The sequence below is a fragment of the Lutjanus erythropterus genome, chromosome 3 (genome assembly GCF_056507025.1).
Source record: "Lutjanus erythropterus isolate fLutEry1 chromosome 3, fLutEry1.hap2, whole genome shotgun sequence".
Taxonomy (NCBI): domain Eukaryota; kingdom Metazoa; phylum Chordata; class Actinopteri; order Lutjaniformes; family Lutjanidae; genus Lutjanus; species Lutjanus erythropterus.
This window is the reverse complement of record NC_139319.1, coordinates 42,873,247-42,891,485: the sequence shown is the minus strand read 5'-3', so window position 1 is coordinate 42,891,485 and position 18,239 is coordinate 42,873,247. Positions and strand designations below refer to the sequence as shown.

Here is an 18,239-nt window from a genome sequence, read left to right as displayed (position 1 = left end):
TAATATAAGATAAATACACATTCCTGTGTATTTATGTGTTTTCTTGAGACTCATGTATGAACACTGAGGGGATGCCAAAACTCACAGACTGTACTGAACGACTGTACCTGTTAAAAGACCCTGTCCACAGCGGTACATTGCTTAGCTTCCTACACCAGAACCAGAACAGGTAATACACTGACTGTGGATAAGTACCTTGCACTTCAAATAATGTGAACTATCCCTTTAGGCCACAGAACTGAGTATGATTAGAAATGTCAGATTTAGAATTTTTATAACAGAGGCTCACAGACTTTGAGCCAAGGAAAGGTCATGAAAGGACATTTTGAAAACTGAGACATTCTGACAGCAGCCAACTACAGTTTGGCTGTTCTGAAGTAAAAAAAAAAAAAATAATAATGGAAAAACAAAAGGTTTTCACACATTTTTCTTGGATTGTGACATTTTTCTCAACCTCACAGAAATGCACATGCCCTCTCCACATCCCCAAATGCATGAGTGTTGATTTCCCTATCATGAACAGATCAGACCTGACTTGAAGAATGATTTATGATTCACTTTCTGAGGGGAAGACGTCCTGCATTTTCAGTCCAACTGTGAGGAACTTATATATTTTTTGGGATTTGCTTTCTCTTTTGCCAGACAGCCAGGAGCTGATCACCAAATCTGTGAATTTCTTCTCAGCTCTTTAGACTTCAGAGCTGCTTGCCTGATAAAATATGGAGGAACGCACTTTCCCGTATTCATAGTTATTCAATAAACAGCAGACACTGCTTTATTGAATTTAAAGTGATTCACTGTCTTCATTGTTCCAAGGTCGTGTTACATAATTTTACCCCTTCATGTCTTTAATCGGTGATAAATTTAAACCAAATGATGACATGCTGTTGCATTTATTTTGGAACTGTACACAAATTTATTCATTCTGTTCAAGATTTGTCTCTGCTGACAGGGACTTGGCTCACTTTGGATGTTCAGAGGTCAGTTTAAAGGGGAATTTGGCACTTTTTACTTGGATGTCATGTCAAGTGGGAAATTTGATGCAGTTGGCGTCTTTCGGAGTTTGAGATTTTTTCACTTCACAGCATAGACATAGCAAGCAGGCATTTTATTTTTTAAAGTGTCTCAGAGTTCTCTTAATGCTAATCAGAATACACATTTTTAAACCATAATTCTTATTTAGCTTTGATTTAGAAGGACTTCAGAGTTGACATGTTATGGTTGAGACACGTGGAGTATTGATGGTACATGTGAACTCTCTTGCTCACAGAGATTCTGGCAGTGCCTGCATGTACCAGGATGCCTTGCTGGCTAACTTCTGACGCCAACACCCTCACCACCAATAGACAAGATGAGCCAGGCCCGAGCAGAATCACTCACCGCCGATGGCCGCACAGTGCATGCTGGTTAGATTTGTGTCCCAACTTGCTCTGACGTCATGCGCACGTGAGCAACGATAACCTCACAAGGTGAAGGCGGCTGCAGTTTTCAGAGCCAGCACCACAGTTACCCTCCCCCGACTCTAAGTGCCTGGCTGTCATCTGATTGATGAGCTAATTGGCTCTGATTGGCTCTTAATTTTGACAGCAAACACCACATGTTGTATAACATACTAATTTTCTGTGTAATTGTAAAATTTAACACTAAATATTATGGTCTCATATTGTGCTGTGAAGTTTTAATCTGTTAACAAGCACATATTTTGTGTCTTATAATAATAATAAAGGATATATATATATATATATATATATATATATATATATATATATATATATATACATATATAATAGATCACGTGACAGTAGGAGGATCAGTCAGTGCTCAAGAACATCTCCTTTTCTTCAGCATGTGTGCTGCAGACTACAGGTAGCCTGCAGGTGATCTAACAGGATGCTTGCATCATTTCCTGTTTATTCTCTGAAGTCTGCCAGAAACTGTCGATTTGACTGAAGCTTTTCGCTGCCTCCTCCTGCTGCGGTCGCCTGATCTCATCTACATTCCAGGTGAGGCGGGGTTCTTCTTGAAAGAGCCTTTTACTTTTGTTGGCCAAAACCCAGAAATCCAAGATGAGTTCTTCCTTAACACCAACAACATCACTGTGACATTACTGGTGCAGAACAAAAAAATAGACTTTGTAGCAAGAAAACTTTATTACTTCAGCTGACTTCTGGATGTCCACATGAAAAGTGGTAAATTTCCCTTTAATTCCCCCCTCACACATGCAACAGTTCTAATGATGGGCAAAGCACTAGCAAAACTGAGATATGATCATTGAAATACCTATAGAAATGGGATCTTAGGTATTTTCTAGGCAGTATTTCCACCTTTTCTGAAACCAGAAAGTGAAACAAGCGTCCTGAGGGTACAAAAACCTTTTGATGCCTTATTAAAAATTGTAAAAATCAGTTTTTCACCTATGGTTGGTTTTAGATTTTGAAGGTTTTTAACACATTCTTTAATTCTCTAATTTAATTCACACATTCCTCAGGACCGCTCTGAGGACAAATCAATTAAAGTGAACCAAATGATAACAGAAACAAAACTAAATCACCAGTTCAAACACACAGCCTGGCCCAAATACAAAAAAAAAACACACACAAAAAATAATGGCTCCTCAAAGAGAAGTGATTCTGCCAGCTGTCCAAGGTAGGAAAAGTAGAGACAGAGCTGTATTTTTTTCACACAATGAAAAAAAGAACAGCAATCCAAATTAAATCTCCAAATTTAAAAACAAACATCCCAAACTTGACCGACTAATCGACATAAAGAAACTAACAATATTGTTAGGAGGACGTACTAATACTAATATTGTTACTGATATCTATTAGTCACGTCAATTTTTGTGTTCTTGATTAGCACTTTACGCATTGTGTTTTATTGCTATTTTCTTGTTTCATTTTGTGCAACATACTTTGGCAATACTGTCCTTTATTATGGTTCTGCCAATGAAACCACTTTGAATTTCAGCTTTAATTGTTAAAAGTCTTGAAGTCTTGTCTGGGACAGGACAAGTTTAGAAATGAAAATAAATAAATAAATAAAGCAAAACAAATCATTTCATGAGTTATCTACTTAAAGAATACAAAAAACGTTAATAATGTGTGTTAATAATGTTTTAAGTTTATTTGGTGGGACATGATTTGTTCTCAAGTTCTCAAGTATGGGTTTTATATGTTTTCATCAATCTGTCAATGAAAATAATATTCAAAAAGAAAGAAAGAAAGAAAAAAGAAAGACATTGGTTCAGATCAAATAGTTGTGCCTCATTAAATGATTCAGATCTTTCACTCTGCCTTGACACAGGCTTCTTGTAAATGACTGTGCTGCCATCTACTGGTCATATTTTATTAACTGCATCCTGTACTCTCATTAACTACAGTGTATATGCTAATACTCTTTTTTTTACGTTTTCAGTGTTGTGCAGTCAAAAGTGCAGCAGTGATGATTGGTATTAATCCAGTAATAATAAATAATAATTATTATTGATTCATATAAATGATTCATAATTGATTAATTGTTGTAGGATGTTTGGAAACAGAGAAAGAAATGTGTCACTGAAGTTCAGTAAGCTCACTTAAAAAGTTAAAAACTACTCTGCAGCGTTGGAGTTTTATTTCAAAACTTTATATGAACTACAACAGAATCATTCATTAAAGACACAGTGCTTGGTTCATTTGGAGTAAATATGATATTGACGAGCACTCAATAGAAAATAAAGCGGTCTGAGTGAGTGTGTCTGTGTTTTACTGTATAATATACACAAAAGGTGGGAGAGTCCATGTGACTCCATGTGATTTCATGATGACATAACATGCAAAGGGCAGCCCTGCTAGTTTGTCCTCTCTTTTCCAGTCTATCTGTAATTTTAAAACCTTTAGCAGCACTTCCCTTTCAGGCTTTGCTTCCTTTAACCTCCACATTTTGTCTGTCTCATTCTTTCTCCTGTGCTGTCCATTTTTCTCCACACTGCTCAGGCTTTCACACTCCATGCACTGATGGGACCGCTTGATTTGCGAAACTCTCGCAAGATTTGTGCACATTGTTCCATCATTATGCACGCTGTGTGAACTAATTAAGTTTTAAGGACAGAAAACACTTGGTTAGAGGAAGACAAAGATTATGGTTTGAGTTAAAATGATCATTCATCTAGATATGACTTCTTGTCAGGCCCTGCTGCTCCTGATGGTCAGTCTGGGTGTGTCTACTGTTACACCGTCTACTAAAAATAACAAACTGCATGTATTTCACTGAGATGGATGAATAATGAACACAGTGGACGTTAGCTGTGTGATCCAAAAGTTTTATTGATGCTGCTACAAAAATTCCAAGCTGTGCCGACTCGATGCAAACTACCAGTGAGTAAAGGAGTGACAGACAGAGCAACCCTGATGAGACAACTAGGACAACCAACAGAGGTGAGTGTGCAGTACAGCACAGATCTACTGAGTTTAACATCACTTTTCTCTGTTAATGCAACTTAATGCTGTGATATTGTATAGTTGTTGCTGTTGTTATTATTGTGTCTCGATGTTGTGTGGTCTTGTTATTGTTATTGCTGAAGCCGTTGTATCTTGAATATGTTCTGTCTTGTAATTGTGTTTTTATATAAGTGTCTTTTAACAGAGAAATCTGTTTCCTCACCAGGGACTACAGATGAAAATTACCTTATAGCTAATTCTGGTGCAGCTAAGTAGCTGTACACTGTTAAATAAATAAAATAAATAAGTAAATAAATTAATTAATTAAACTGTGTACAACCAATCAATCATTTCTGATGATTTATGGTTGCTCAGGTGCTCAGAGGCAGACAGTGACACTGAGCAGCTCCAGCGATCAACATAACAAGACTGATTCACTGGGCAGCTTCTTCTGACAGTGTGAAGGGTTATTTTAAGGTGCATCTACTGTATATTAGTCTGTTTGAAGGGGGAAAACTAATATGAGGTTTTCCCCTGTGCACACAGAAGATCTGATTCACAACACAAAAGTAGGCCTAAACCCAGAGGGAGTTTTAAAAGAAAAAGCAGGAAAGCAGCATTTCAGAAAGATGCCAGGATAAAGATATCCTATCCTTGAGTTTTCCTTTGGACAAAGCAGGGAACAAAAAGGCAAAGAGAAAAGAGGGATTAATGTCCCTTTCAATCTCATCAGTCTTCCTCTGCTTCCCCGCCTCGTTCAGCAGCGTCCGTAGGTGAGATGTTTTCATTTGAACGCGCTACAGTATCATGGGGGGGGGTGGTCAAAGGACTTAAAATTGATGACAATCTTCGCCCTCTCAGGCTCAAACTTCCTGCCAAAACACACAGGAAAAAAACAACAACATGCACATCAGTCCAGGACGCACAAGTATGAGGACACACAGAAAGCAGCAAATAAAAACATGGACGAAGATGAAATGATTCTCTCACTGTATTTTCAAGTCATCTCTCTGTCCCCCAGCCCTGATCAACTTTCACATGTTGTGTAAGTTGTAAACACAAAGAAGTGTCTGTGAGAGAAACAAAGTGATGTGTGGTTTTTGACTCGCCTGACAGGACTGACATCGTCAGAGACAGACAATCACAGCAGACATTTCTCAGTTTTATTATTTTTTTGTTCACTGTAAAAATGAGGACAGGTGGTCCAGAGAAGTTGTGTCACAGCTTCAATCACAGTCACCGTTTATCTGCTATATAACAGACACTCGGCCTGGTGTGCAACTTTCTCGGTTCGGCACACCTTGTGATTTTATATTTACTACTTGAACACATGGAACAGAAATTGTAGAGCACGAGTTTTGGCAGTGCACCAAAACTTAATGCCAAACAGTTTGCCAACATTGTTCAGCTGAAGGTTTGTCTGTGGAAACAGTTCAAACACGTCATTTACGACGGCATCACCCAAAGGTGTTAATCAGCGGGACAAGAAAAAACAAAGAGTGTCTTGTGAAAGTCTTTCTCCCCACAGAGTTCACACAACCTCTCAGTGTAGACTCACACCAGAGCAGTATTTAATCCTATAGGAGAGTTTATCACTGTGGAGATGTGACCAGACTCAGTCTAAAGAATACAGGCTTTAAACATGTGGGAAAAGAGCTGGAGCTCTGATACTTTGTATGTTTATTAATAACTCAAGAGTCTTATGACGGAGCATTACTGACATTTGTTATTATTTTTGATTACTGACAATATGTCAGTGTTAAAGCAACTTCACAGTAAAAAAATATGGCAAGTCAACCGCTGTTTAACAAAAACGTTTTCTACTATTCTAAAATGGTCCCTGCTGTACTGTAAAGCTACCAAACTGTGAATTTTGTTTACCCCTAACAGCTGGACACATGTGGATAAGACGGGGTGATACAGCTGAAAACTTTATTGTGATAGTGAGGTTTCATATTGGTTAATATTAGAGCTAAAACTGAAGATTATTTTTATCATCAATTTATGAGTTGATCAGTTTCCTGATTCATTGATTAGCTGTTTGGTTTATAAAATGTCAGAAAATGGTGAAAAATGTTGTTCAGTGTTTCCTAAAGCCAAACATGACGTCCTCAAATGTCTTGTTTTGTCCACAACCCAAAGATATTTAGTTCAGTAAGTAAAGAAACCAGAAAATATTCACACATGAGAAGCTGAAATCAAATAATTGAATTGGAAACAAATCGATGCAGCACTAATGTATCAATATATCTCATTAGGATGTGCATGTTTCATTTTTGGCATCAGGGAGCTGCCACTGTAACTTTCCTGTGCTTTCTCTCTCCTCCTGTCTCTGTCTGCACTGCTCTCACTGGACACCTGCTGGCACGATCACACAAAACAAGCGCTCCCTCCTCCCTCTCCTGTGTCTCCTCTTCATTAACTTAAAACAGACGGCGCTGAAAACAGTGACAGAAGTGACATTGTACAGCGTCCCCACACCAAACTTTCATAACGTGCAAGTGTAGAATAAGTTTTGGGTTTCATAAGAACGATGAGAAACGCTGCTGCAGATCATTTATGTAAAACGTGCTGGACAGCAGAGAACAGAGACACAAGTCTGACCCACAGAGACGTCATGTCACTGTGAGAGCAGGTAACATGGAGCATCACTGTTCCTCCACACTAATCAAAACCACAGCACTCTTCATATGAAACAGAGCAGCACATCATCTTACTGTAGAAATACTGATATTTTAAACAGTTTTAAAGTTTGTTCACAGATTCTCATTTAGGCTACAGGATCTCATTTACACATGAGACTTATAATAAGATGTTAACACCAAAATATCAGCCTCACCATAATTCAAGGGAAAACCCCTGGGTTTAGAGGACTGAGCCCTCCTTTGTCACACCACTGTCATAACAGTGCTTCAGGTCTGCTCCCATGGTGGTTGGATCTAGTGTCTGGGCTGACCTCACGTTGCTTTCTTTGTTATTTGTTTGTTTTATTCTATTTTATTTTTCTTATTTGACTTTTTTTCTGTCCTTGTTTTGGTCTAATGTCTTGGTCTTACTCTGTATAATCCTGTTTGGACTGTTCATGCCATCATTTCATTGCACAATTAAAAAAGAAAGAAAGAAAGTATCAAACATGTGATTGAACTGTTTTCAATAACACAAAGATTTTCAGCTTTCTGGAAGATCAACGATGACTAAGATTTAACCATTAAGCTGCACACAGAGAGTTGTGAAAGTTGGGACAAAGTTGTTGTGACAAAAGACTTTAATCACCATCATAATTTTTATGTGTGCCAGTAAAAAAAAAGATACTCACGTATATGGAATGCCTGCCAAGTCAAGCATCATTTTGGAAGCCTTTGTCCAGTCCTTGGTATGGTGCGCATCAGACAGATAGACCACGTCCTTAATACCTGGGCAGTGGGAGGGGGGATAATGAAGGGACACAGAAGGCAGGAGTGCAAAAGAAAGACCATTATTTGTCCTTTTGGCAGAGACGTGTGTGAAACTTGAAAGCAGGAAGAACGAGAACAAGAGAAAAAGAAGGAAGAGTTGATCTAACTGCCGTCTTCATCACCTAGTATGGCTAGATCTGTCTGTCTGTCTGAAACGATGATGCTTATTGTGGGATCCTGGCAGAAGAGATGACACCGGTGTACCCGGAAACAATGTTTAATACGAGCTTGGGTTCTTCCATGGCATACAGCATGCAGTATAAGAAGGAATGAACAAAGAACACTCAAACAGCAACAGCTTATATGACTAGAAACATGGTTTATTTTAGGCCATGCAAACAACCTAGCTATGGACAGAGCCTTGTCCACCTGGCCTTCTGGCGCCCTTCCTACCATATGCCTGTGAATGTACACATTATATATGAATGTAGGACATACCAGACTGGTCACACAAACATATCCTAACACTGTCCATCCATTTGTTTGGCTTTGAGCAAAATATTTTAGAAAATGCAGCCAGACTTCCTGTAGATATTCATGCTCTCCACAGGATGAACCCTGATCATTCTGGTGACCACTGTCAGAACAAATTCTTTTTGCCCCAAACTGTAGATGCAAACAGCAGAATCAGAAGTATACTGTAAGGTCGGGCTGATGGACGAAGTCATCGTCCACTGAAGCCTCTACTATTGTAACACTGTGACTGTAACAGCTGACAGCTGCAATGAGATATTAATATGTTGACGCAGTTTATTTACTTTGAAGCAGTAAAGACTGCAGACAAGTCTGGACTGAACAGCAACTTCCAGTAGTCATAGTCAAGACATCATCTGCACGTGTGATGATATATATATTGAATTGGACTGTTTATGATTGAGAGTAGCTGAGTTCAGTGGCAGCTGGTCGATAGAAGGCGCCACCTTTACTAATACCACATTGTGAAAATACTCCACTTCAAATAAAAGTCCTGCATTCAAAACATTACTTGAGTAAAAGTAATATCATCTGTTATCAATATGAAAAGCATTATGCACTAAAATGCTTCCAGTCAGTAACTGTACCTGGCAAATGTATCAGGCAAATGTAGTGGAGCAAAAAAGCAGAGTAAAACTATAAAGTAATATAATATGGATGTAATTAGAAATTAAACAATACTTGAGTAAATATACTTAGTTACATTCCCCCACTGGAGATAACAGAGGCAGAATGTGTGGTGTTGATTTTTTGCAAACTTTTAAATAAGTTACATTAATAAAGTTAAGTTAAATAAGTTTTAAAGTAGTTACTTTATATAAACCTGTTGATTTAACCACAGAGTCCCACATTTAAATCTCTCAGGAAAAAAAATGAAAAGAGGGTCATTTTAAATTTCAAATGTAGTATCATATTTTAATTTATTTATTTTTAAATCTTGTTATTTTCTAAGAGGTTTAGTGTGTGCATAATTTTCTTCCACTGTCTGAAGGTTTGCACTATTAGTTTGCACTATTAGCACTATTAGTTTGCACTATTTTTCCATACTTACTGAAGTACTTTTTGCTTCCTTAGTCTCCCAGCATGAAGTGTAAAATAAAATATAATTATAAAGGATTTTCACTGATTGAAGTATCTTAATGTACCTTAACTAAGCAAGTTCCATTAGGCAAAAAAAATTAGTTCAGGAAATACAAATGAAGGCCTTTTTCTATATTAAAAGACACTGGTGCAATATAAGACATTTGCCTGATTTTCAATATAGTCCTCCCTGGAGAAAAACTGACCATCTTAACTGATTCACACTGTTCATCAGAAAGGAGGGGTAGATATTCCAGTATTGTATGATGGGTAAATGAGGCTGTTAGTAGGGATTAATATTTTTCCCGAAAATTATAATTTTTCTATCCCGGGAAATAAACTTTTAAAAAAAGCTTAACTTCAGCTAGGCCCTGGTCATTTCAAGCAACACTAAGTCCCCTGTCTTTCGCTGATCTTGTGATAGAAATTCCTATTTCTCATTTAATCCTGTATCTGCCTAAACACAGGACAGGGAGGAAGGCCCGATATACTTGTATAACACACAAGACAACATGAGATAGAACAAGCCAGAAGTGCTGTATTGTTTTTCTGAATGTCCTGTACCATCATGTGATAACAATATACAACTCACCCTTTCCTGACCTTGCACTTATCTGTGTATAAAACATTGACTGTTATAGTTTCACAAGGTGGACCCAAATGTAGATGACGCAAGATGGAGAGCAATTCAAAAAGGGTTTAATTAAAATGAAACAACAAAACAAGGGTTTACATGAAGTGCAGGGAGGTCCAAAATCCAGAGTCCAACGAAACAGAATCCAAAAAGGCAAACGCAGAAAACAAGCCAGGGGGGAAAAAAAACAAAAAAAGTCAGGGTCAGAGGTGGAGCAGGGGAACTTGGGCGGACAGCCTATAGGCTGGCGGCGAAGGCAGAGCCCCTGTGGAGGCCAGCAACGGCAGCGAGACCCCTCTGGAGGCCAGTAAAGGCGGCGAAGGCGGGGCCCCTCTGGAGGCCAACGAAGGCGAAGGCGGGGCCCCTCTGGCAGACGAGCAGGAGGCCGGCGGTGCTGGTGAAGACGAAGGTGGGACCCCTCGGGCGGAAGTGGCGACAACTCCAACAGCAGCCCAGCCACAGCAGGAACTGGAGGTAATGGCTGTGGTGGCCCAGCCGGAGCAGGAGCCGGAGGCGATGGCTGCAGCGGCGGCAGCAGCCCAGCCAGAGCAGGAGCATGTGGCGATGGCTGGGGCGATGGCTGTGGCGGCCCCACCAGAGCAGGCGATGGCTGGGGCGATGGCTGGGGCCCAGCAGGAGCAGGAACTGCCGATGGCTGCGGTGGAGGCTGCAGTGGCGGCCCAGCCAGAGCAGGAACTGGAGGTGGCGGCTGTGGTGACAGGAAGTGGCGACAACCCAGCCGAAACAGGAGATGGCTGCGGTGGCCCCACCGGGACAGGAGATGATGGTGACAGCCACCCAGCCAGAACAGGAGATGGCTGCGGAGGCCTCACCAGGACAGGAAGTGGCTGCGGCCCAGCCGGAACAGATGATGGCTGCAACCCAACCAGGACAGGAGATGGCGACGGCGACCCAGCTGGAACAGGAGATGGCTGCGGCGGCCCCACCGGGACAGGAGGGGACGCTGACAGAAGGACAGCAGGCTGTACGCTAGCTCTTTCAGGAGCTGGCAGGAGAGTAGCAGGCAAACAGCTAGCCGATTCTGGAGATGGAGCCAACAGGGGGGCTGGCAGGCCAATGGCTAGCCTTATCTGGAGCTGGCAGGAGACTAGCAGGCAGACAGCTAGCCAATTCAGGAAATGGAGCTGACAGGGGGCTGGCAGGCCAAAGGCTAGCCTTATCTGGAGCTGGCAGGAGACTAGCAGGCAAACAGCTAGCTGTTTCTGGAGATGGAGCTGACAGGGGGCTAGCAGGCCAAAGGCTAGCCTCATTTGTAGTTGGCAGGGGGCCAAAAGGCTGAGATGAAGCCTGGGCCAAGACCATGCTTAGGTGCTGAATGTGGGCAGTTAGTGTTGAAAGTGTCTGCTTCTGGGTGGCCATTAAAGTGACATGCTGCTGGAGAATATCTTCCATACCATTGACACAGTTCTGCTCTCCAAGGTGTCTGCTGGGTCCATATTTTGGTCAAGGCGTACTGTTATAGTTTCACAAGGTGGACCCAAATGCAGATGACGCAAGACAGAGAGCAGTTCAAAAAGGGTTTAATTAAAATGAAACAACAAAACATGAAGTGCAGGGAGGTCAAAAATCCAGAGTCCAATGAAACAGAATCCAAAAAGGCAAACTCGAAAACAAGCCAGGGGAAAAAACACAAACGACTCACAGGACGCAGGCTGACATACAAGAAGAACAAGCACGAACTGACAAAGACACTGACGAACGCAGGGACTAAATAGGGAGAACTAATGAGAAAACAGGTGAAACACATCACAATCAAAAAGAGCGGGAAAAAGAACAAAGACAGGAAGTAAAGACTGGACACATACGGGAGAAGCAAGACTACCAAAATAAAACAGGAAATCAACAAAAAGGCTAGGCTCATTCCGCCTAGTTCATTCTTTGACTGTGCTGTGAGTCCATCTGCAGATGCCTGAGTAAACCTTACAGAAAGACACGTTTCTGACTCCGTGCTTTATTCAACAGAAATTGCCACCACAATCTAAAGCGCAAGTGGACAGAGCGAGGCGTGATGGATTTAATTTATTCAAGGTGTGTCCAAATCCACCTTTTCCGTGTTGAGCCAGGGGCGCATGAGGCCAAACATGCAATAAAGCAATTAGAAAGTCACGTCTCATCACCTTTTAAAGCAAGTACACCAGCATGGCGGTGGATTTACCAGGAGGAAACAAAGAGAAAAGATTCTCAAGAGAGGAGACAGATCTCCTGGTTCGAGAAGTGAAAACGCGAGAGCGCGCAATATATGGAGACAACATCGGCTCACTGAAGAGCAGTTACGCGGCTGTACGTGCTCCTCCTTCTTCTCCTCTTCCTCCTCATCCTAATATCCAGCTCCCCATCCTCGCTCTGTCCCGCTAACACTGCTGTGTGTGGAGGAAACAGAAAGTGTTTCTGAAGACTGAAATATATCCAACTAATATAATATATCCAACCAGCTCTGACAGAAGCACACAGAACTTTTTCTCCTCAGGTCTGATCGATTTCGTGCGGTCAGATATAACGTCTTGTTCATTTTGTATGTTATCGATCATAGTTGTTTAGTCCATGTTTTTCTGGATCCTGATAAACATGCAGACAAACACTACAGCTGCTCCAGCTGTCATGCTGACTCATCTGATAAAGATGAGTGATCGCGTCCTGTGCGCAGTTTAGATTTATTAGACTTTATAATTATAATTAAACTCCTTTTCCTTTATTAGTGAGATTAACTTTAAAGACAAGCTGTTGACAATAACTTTTGATCACAAGCTTGTCTAGATTTTGAAGTCAAACCAATTAATTCTGTAGGAGGAGTTAAAATGCAACACGTGGAAAACAAAAATGATTACAGGTTTCAAAATGGCCAACAGCCTGTTGGGTTTAGGCGATGGTCCAAGAGACTCTTCTGTGCGTTTGGGCATGATTTTTTGTATTGATTTTTATGCATGTCAGTGAAACATGAGTCCTGTACTCCTGTTCAGAAGCCAGTTTGCCCCGCCCATCAACGAAAGCCATATCACATAAGTTTACACTGCATACGCCCAAGTTGGTGCATTTTTGAGTATGTTAAAGCCTCCAAACGGGTGATTTACTTCTACAAAAAATAATAATAATTCCATCAGTTTCAATAGGGTCCTTACACTGAGGCCTGTGCTCGGGCCCTAATAATTCCTATATCATAAAATGCAATTAACAGAATTTAAAAATCAGTATCAGTGTATGAACAGACACTAATGCCTGGAGGGTGAGAGTGTGTGTTTGTTGTCGACACCCACCTGCCTGGATGATGAGCTTGGCACACTCGTTGCAGGGGAACAAAGTCACATACATGGTGCAGCCTTTCACATCAGCACTGTTCTTGTTCATCATAGCGTTCAGCTCTGCATGACACACTGTGGGACAGACACACCACAAATCTTATTGTTATACGTTTGATGAGGTCGAAGTGCAAACAAGCCTCAAAAGACACGTGAAAACAAATAACAGCCATCATTAAATCTTTGGAGACGGGAAGTGCAGGCATGAAATACAAGACCCAGTCTGCTGGGACAGTGTGTGTTTTCTATCACACTGGAGGCAGTTCACCCAAAAATGAAAGTTCAGTCATTATCTACTCATCCTCATGCCGAATGAAGATTAGGTTTTTTTTTGTTTTTTTTTTGTCCTTTCTCAAGAAAACAGCATTGCAGAATCTCCCAAACAATGGAAGTTAATGGTGACCAGTTTTCAAATGGAAAAAACAACCCTCCCAAAAACATAAAATGCCTCCATACTGACCTTCTGATGTAATCCAAGTGTCCTAAAGCCCCAACCTGCTGTTTGCACACCATCACAACACACAAATGTGTGCACATCATTCAAGCTCCCAAGAAGATTCACATCTTTTATTCTTTGTTAGGAGCTAAAAGGCTCAAGCAGAAATGAGGAGTGAACCTCAGAGGCCTGGGAAGTTCACTCCTTTTCAACTAACTTTAACTACTTTAACCCTAATAACCTTGTTCTGCAAACACAAGAGCCTTTAAAATTGGATGTGATCAGTGGAGAAATCCTCCCCTACACTGTCAGCTGATACAGAGTCGTGTGCTGTGGTGGATGAAACCAGAAACACTTTGTATTTGTGTTGTTGTCTGTGCCACATTTTCTTTGACCAAACTCTTTGTAATCATTTTGGTTTTTATTTTTTTTTCTAGTATGTGTGCATGTATTCTCACCATAGGGGTATTTTTGGTCGAGCCAGTCGCCTTTCCGGGACCACGGTAGCTTGCCATCACAGCCATTGGGCATCCTGTTATGACCAATGCCAACAATCTTACCTTCCTGGTTCACTATGCAGGCACCAACCTGCACAGAGAAGTTCAACAGTTTGGTCCAGATGTATATGATATATATAAAATATAAAACAGTCCTGTGTATCATTAAATAATGCAAAATCACACATCTAATTTTTGATTCTGACAGACCTCCCTCCAAACCCTAAGTGTAACATCTATACTCCTCTGTTGTCTACATTATCATCATATGATTTTATATATTTGGTGAAAGGTAGAACTATTAACAGAATATCTCTACAATTTCATTTCATTTCTCTCCATCTTGTATGTGAGCTTTCTAGCATCCACACTTTGATGCTTCATACTTGTGCTGCTTGATAGTGAGCTTGTAGGTTTGGAGTTCCATGTTGCTGCCCATGTTTCATTATCCATTGTCCAATTATAGGCTTTACTTAGAAGTGGAACAAGATCATACTGGCATTCCATGTAAAACATTTTGTTATATCCATCACTTCCAAGTGACTTATGTATTTACTTATGTACTCCTCTTTGTAAGTGTGTTTGTCTGCAACTTTGGAGAAGTCTAATTTTTGAAAAAAAAAAAAAATGCATTAGCTTATCTTTGTTCATGTGATTTTTGGCAGTGTCATACAGATCCTGATATCATTTTGCAAACCGATTTGCTAACTCATTTCAACCCCTTATCTGATCTGATAAATGAATTCGGCCAATTTTAATACTATGAACAACACATAACTCTTTCACAAGCATTAAAATCAAGTCTTGAATAGTTTCCTGTGACTGAAGACTAATATGTGTAATCCTTTCATTAATAAATTAAAACACAATTATCCCTTTACTTTACACAGTAACTACATCAATCATTCTCTCAGTTGTTCTTGGACCTTCCTCAGGAGGATTGTAGACATTTAATAGTGTGATATAGTCTCCATCTATCATCCCCACCATGTGAACACATCTAGCCTCTTTGTCACAGACAACACTCTCCACCTCAAAAGAGATATGGTTCTGTGACATTATAACACCTCTTCTTGATGAGTGGTAGGATGAGTAAAAACTGAACAGTTTTGCTCATTTCTCATGCTCCATTTTAGACAAACGTCTTTCTAGTATAGATACATTATCACCACCTTGATGGTTCATTTGTGCCAACACTTTACTCCTCTTAATTGGATTGTTGAGACCATTAACATTAAATGAAATTATAGTAATGTTCATACACTACCTCCTGTTTCTCCCTGGATCCCTAATTTGCCTTTTCTTTCAATAATGTAGTTTAGTTTAGTTTCACAGAAATAAGATCAAAAGATTGTGTTTTTTATTCTACTGTACTTTCTTCAAACGCACAATGTTCAGATAGTTCAGGTATCAGAGCTAGCTAGTTAGAGGCTACAGGTCAGGCTGAAGATAACTGAAACAGCCTGAAACTGGAGGTCCTGTTTCAGAGCTGGAAGACGTGGGTAGAGTAACAAATGCATTTTTAGCATTTCAGTCTAGATAAAGTGCTATGAAGTGTACAAGACAACACCATAGTAATGTTACAGAAACAGGGACTTTTTCTTTCTTTTCTGTGGCAGTGAACACAACATAGAGCCTTTCACTAACTATTGAGAAGATCTACACACTCTTTGGCTGACTACAGTATCCTAACTACTCCTCAGCAGTGACCAGCAGAAGCAGTGAAAACCGCGACATGATGATAAATATTCATACTCTGATATAATCGATACATTCCTCAGCTTTTGTTACAGCCCTAATACACATGCAAAAGAGAACACACACCTGTCTGCTTGGGTCTTTGCTTCTCTTGGCAGCCAGACAGGCCACAGCCATGAAGTAGTCTGAACTTTTCAGGTAGTCTTGTCTCCCGCTGGTTGTGCTGCTACAGAGGAACATAGAAAGAGACAAAGAGGATGTAAAGTTTTCTGATTCAAGAGAAAAAAATAATACTTTAAAGGACCAGTGTTCATTTAGTTTCATCTAGCAGTGAGCTTGCACATTGCAGACAAGTGATTCTTTGAGCAGGGTGCCTTTTGAGTCATAAATTCTCAGAAAAAATTACCTGAAATAATCGTATTTCTGATCAGTACATCTGATAGTAAACCTTTATTTTCAGCATTTTTTCAAAAAAACAACAACAACATAAAACAATTTTAGTTGAAGTAGACAACCTAATGATGGTCACTGAGGACATGCAACATGCTGGTCTCTACAACTTAGAAAACTCAATAAAAAAAAAATGTTTGATTTTGTTTTGCATTATAATGTAAATGAATTAAATTGATATATTTAAAGTGTGTTTTGTTGTGTTCAAAATCATTAGAGTAAGTCTGGTGGACTTTAAGTGCACCAGATTCAGAGAATTACCCAAACACCTTGTCTCACCCTCTCCTTCCGAGCATGCAGGAGAGCCTACAGTGGTCACAAAGGTCACAAAAAACTGCCAAAGATTGTATCAGTGTCTGATTTGTCTGTTGTGGGTTACTGTAGAAACATGGCAGCGCAACACAGTGACCTCCATGGAAGAGGAGCCATTCTCTCCATAAATATAAGGGGTTCATTTTGAATTAACAAAAACACTAATGAAAACATACTGGGGTGGTATTTAAAGGTATAATGCTATAGCAGAGTATTAAGAAATCCCAACCATATGATTTTGAATACCATGCAGACTTACCTGCTTGGCTTAGCAGTGCTCGGTGGCTGATTGTCTGCCATCGTCTTCACTGTTGTCTCTGCTCTGTGTTGTTCTGTGTGCTGGATGAAAACTGCCAGTGCTGTTTAATGTAAGAGTTGTGACAGCCAAACCTTAGGCTGTGACTCCACCTCCCGTGTGTGTGTGTGTGTGTGTGTGTGTGTGTGTGTGTGTGTGTGTGTGTGTGTTCTGGGTGTGGTTTCTTCATCTGACACCTGGTGGAAGTCTGGACCTGTCTGATAACACCTCATCAACTCACTGCTCAAGAAGTCAGCACTCCAGCCTTTCAGCTCCAGACTGTTCACCCAGCTCAGTGGTATACTATCAATCACTCAGTATTACCTGGTATTACTTGAGATTCTTGTGTTTTTTTTTCTTGTGCTGTTTTTTCTTAACATTGTTTTCTCCTGTGCCCCAGAATTCTACTGCCAATGTCTGAGCTCAGCCATCTACAGACGGCGTCCCAGCTCATTCCTCCATCCATTCAGCCCTGCTCATCTGCACAAATGCTTCTGTAGGGACCAGACAATGCAGAGGTCACTTGGTTCATGGAGCAGGCAGTCTTGGTTTCTTACTGTGGAATCACTCAGGGAAAATGGCTGCACCGACACTCATAAGTAGTACCATGGATATGGAGTGATTTGCATAAATATAAAGATGGCTTATACAGATCAGTTATACAATCACTTAGTGTCGGAAATTATGCTAAACTCACATATCTGCTGTTATAAAATCCTGTAGTTGGTTAGTTTGACTACAAATGAACAGCAGAGTCAGACCACAGAGGCGAGATCCAACAAGGCGTTGCCCTGTTACTGAGAAGCACAACAACAGTTTAACAAAACAAAGTTCATTCTATTTGGTCCAGACCAAAAGAAAAAAAAAAAGAAATATTGTTGCAGTTCAGTCCTGGTGCGGTTCATGGTCACATTCACTTTTTATGAATGAGCCAAGAGCCATTAGATGAATTCTGCAGGAGGAGTTCATTAATACAATACTTGGAAAATTGCTCACGATATTCAGAATGGCTGACTTACAGTTTAGGTGAAAATACTTTTTTGCGTGACTGTGCATGATACATGCACGTGATACATAATTCTTTTAATTGAATGCAGAAGAAGAAGACTAGAAGGCCATCAGCAATCAGGATCTGTTCTGTCTCATATCGTGTGTGTGACAGTTGTGAGAGCTTTA

General features: G+C 40.3%; 1 protein-coding gene across 1 annotated transcript; it reads right to left on the bottom strand.

Moving 5' to 3' along the window:
* Positions 1–5,223: 5,223 nt before the first annotated feature.
* Positions 5,224–17,068, bottom strand: LOC146330826 (deoxycytidylate deaminase-like). Its single transcript, XM_084711729.1, has 6 exons — positions 17,028–17,068; positions 16,133–16,232; positions 14,270–14,399; positions 13,334–13,450; positions 7,735–7,831; positions 5,224–5,290 (listed from the first exon to the last, which is right to left on the bottom strand). Exons 1-6 carry the CDS (start codon positions 17,066–17,068, stop codon positions 5,224–5,226), a joined length of 552 nt encoding a protein of 183 aa, XP_084567855.1.
* Positions 17,069–18,239: the final 1,171 nt, after the last annotated feature.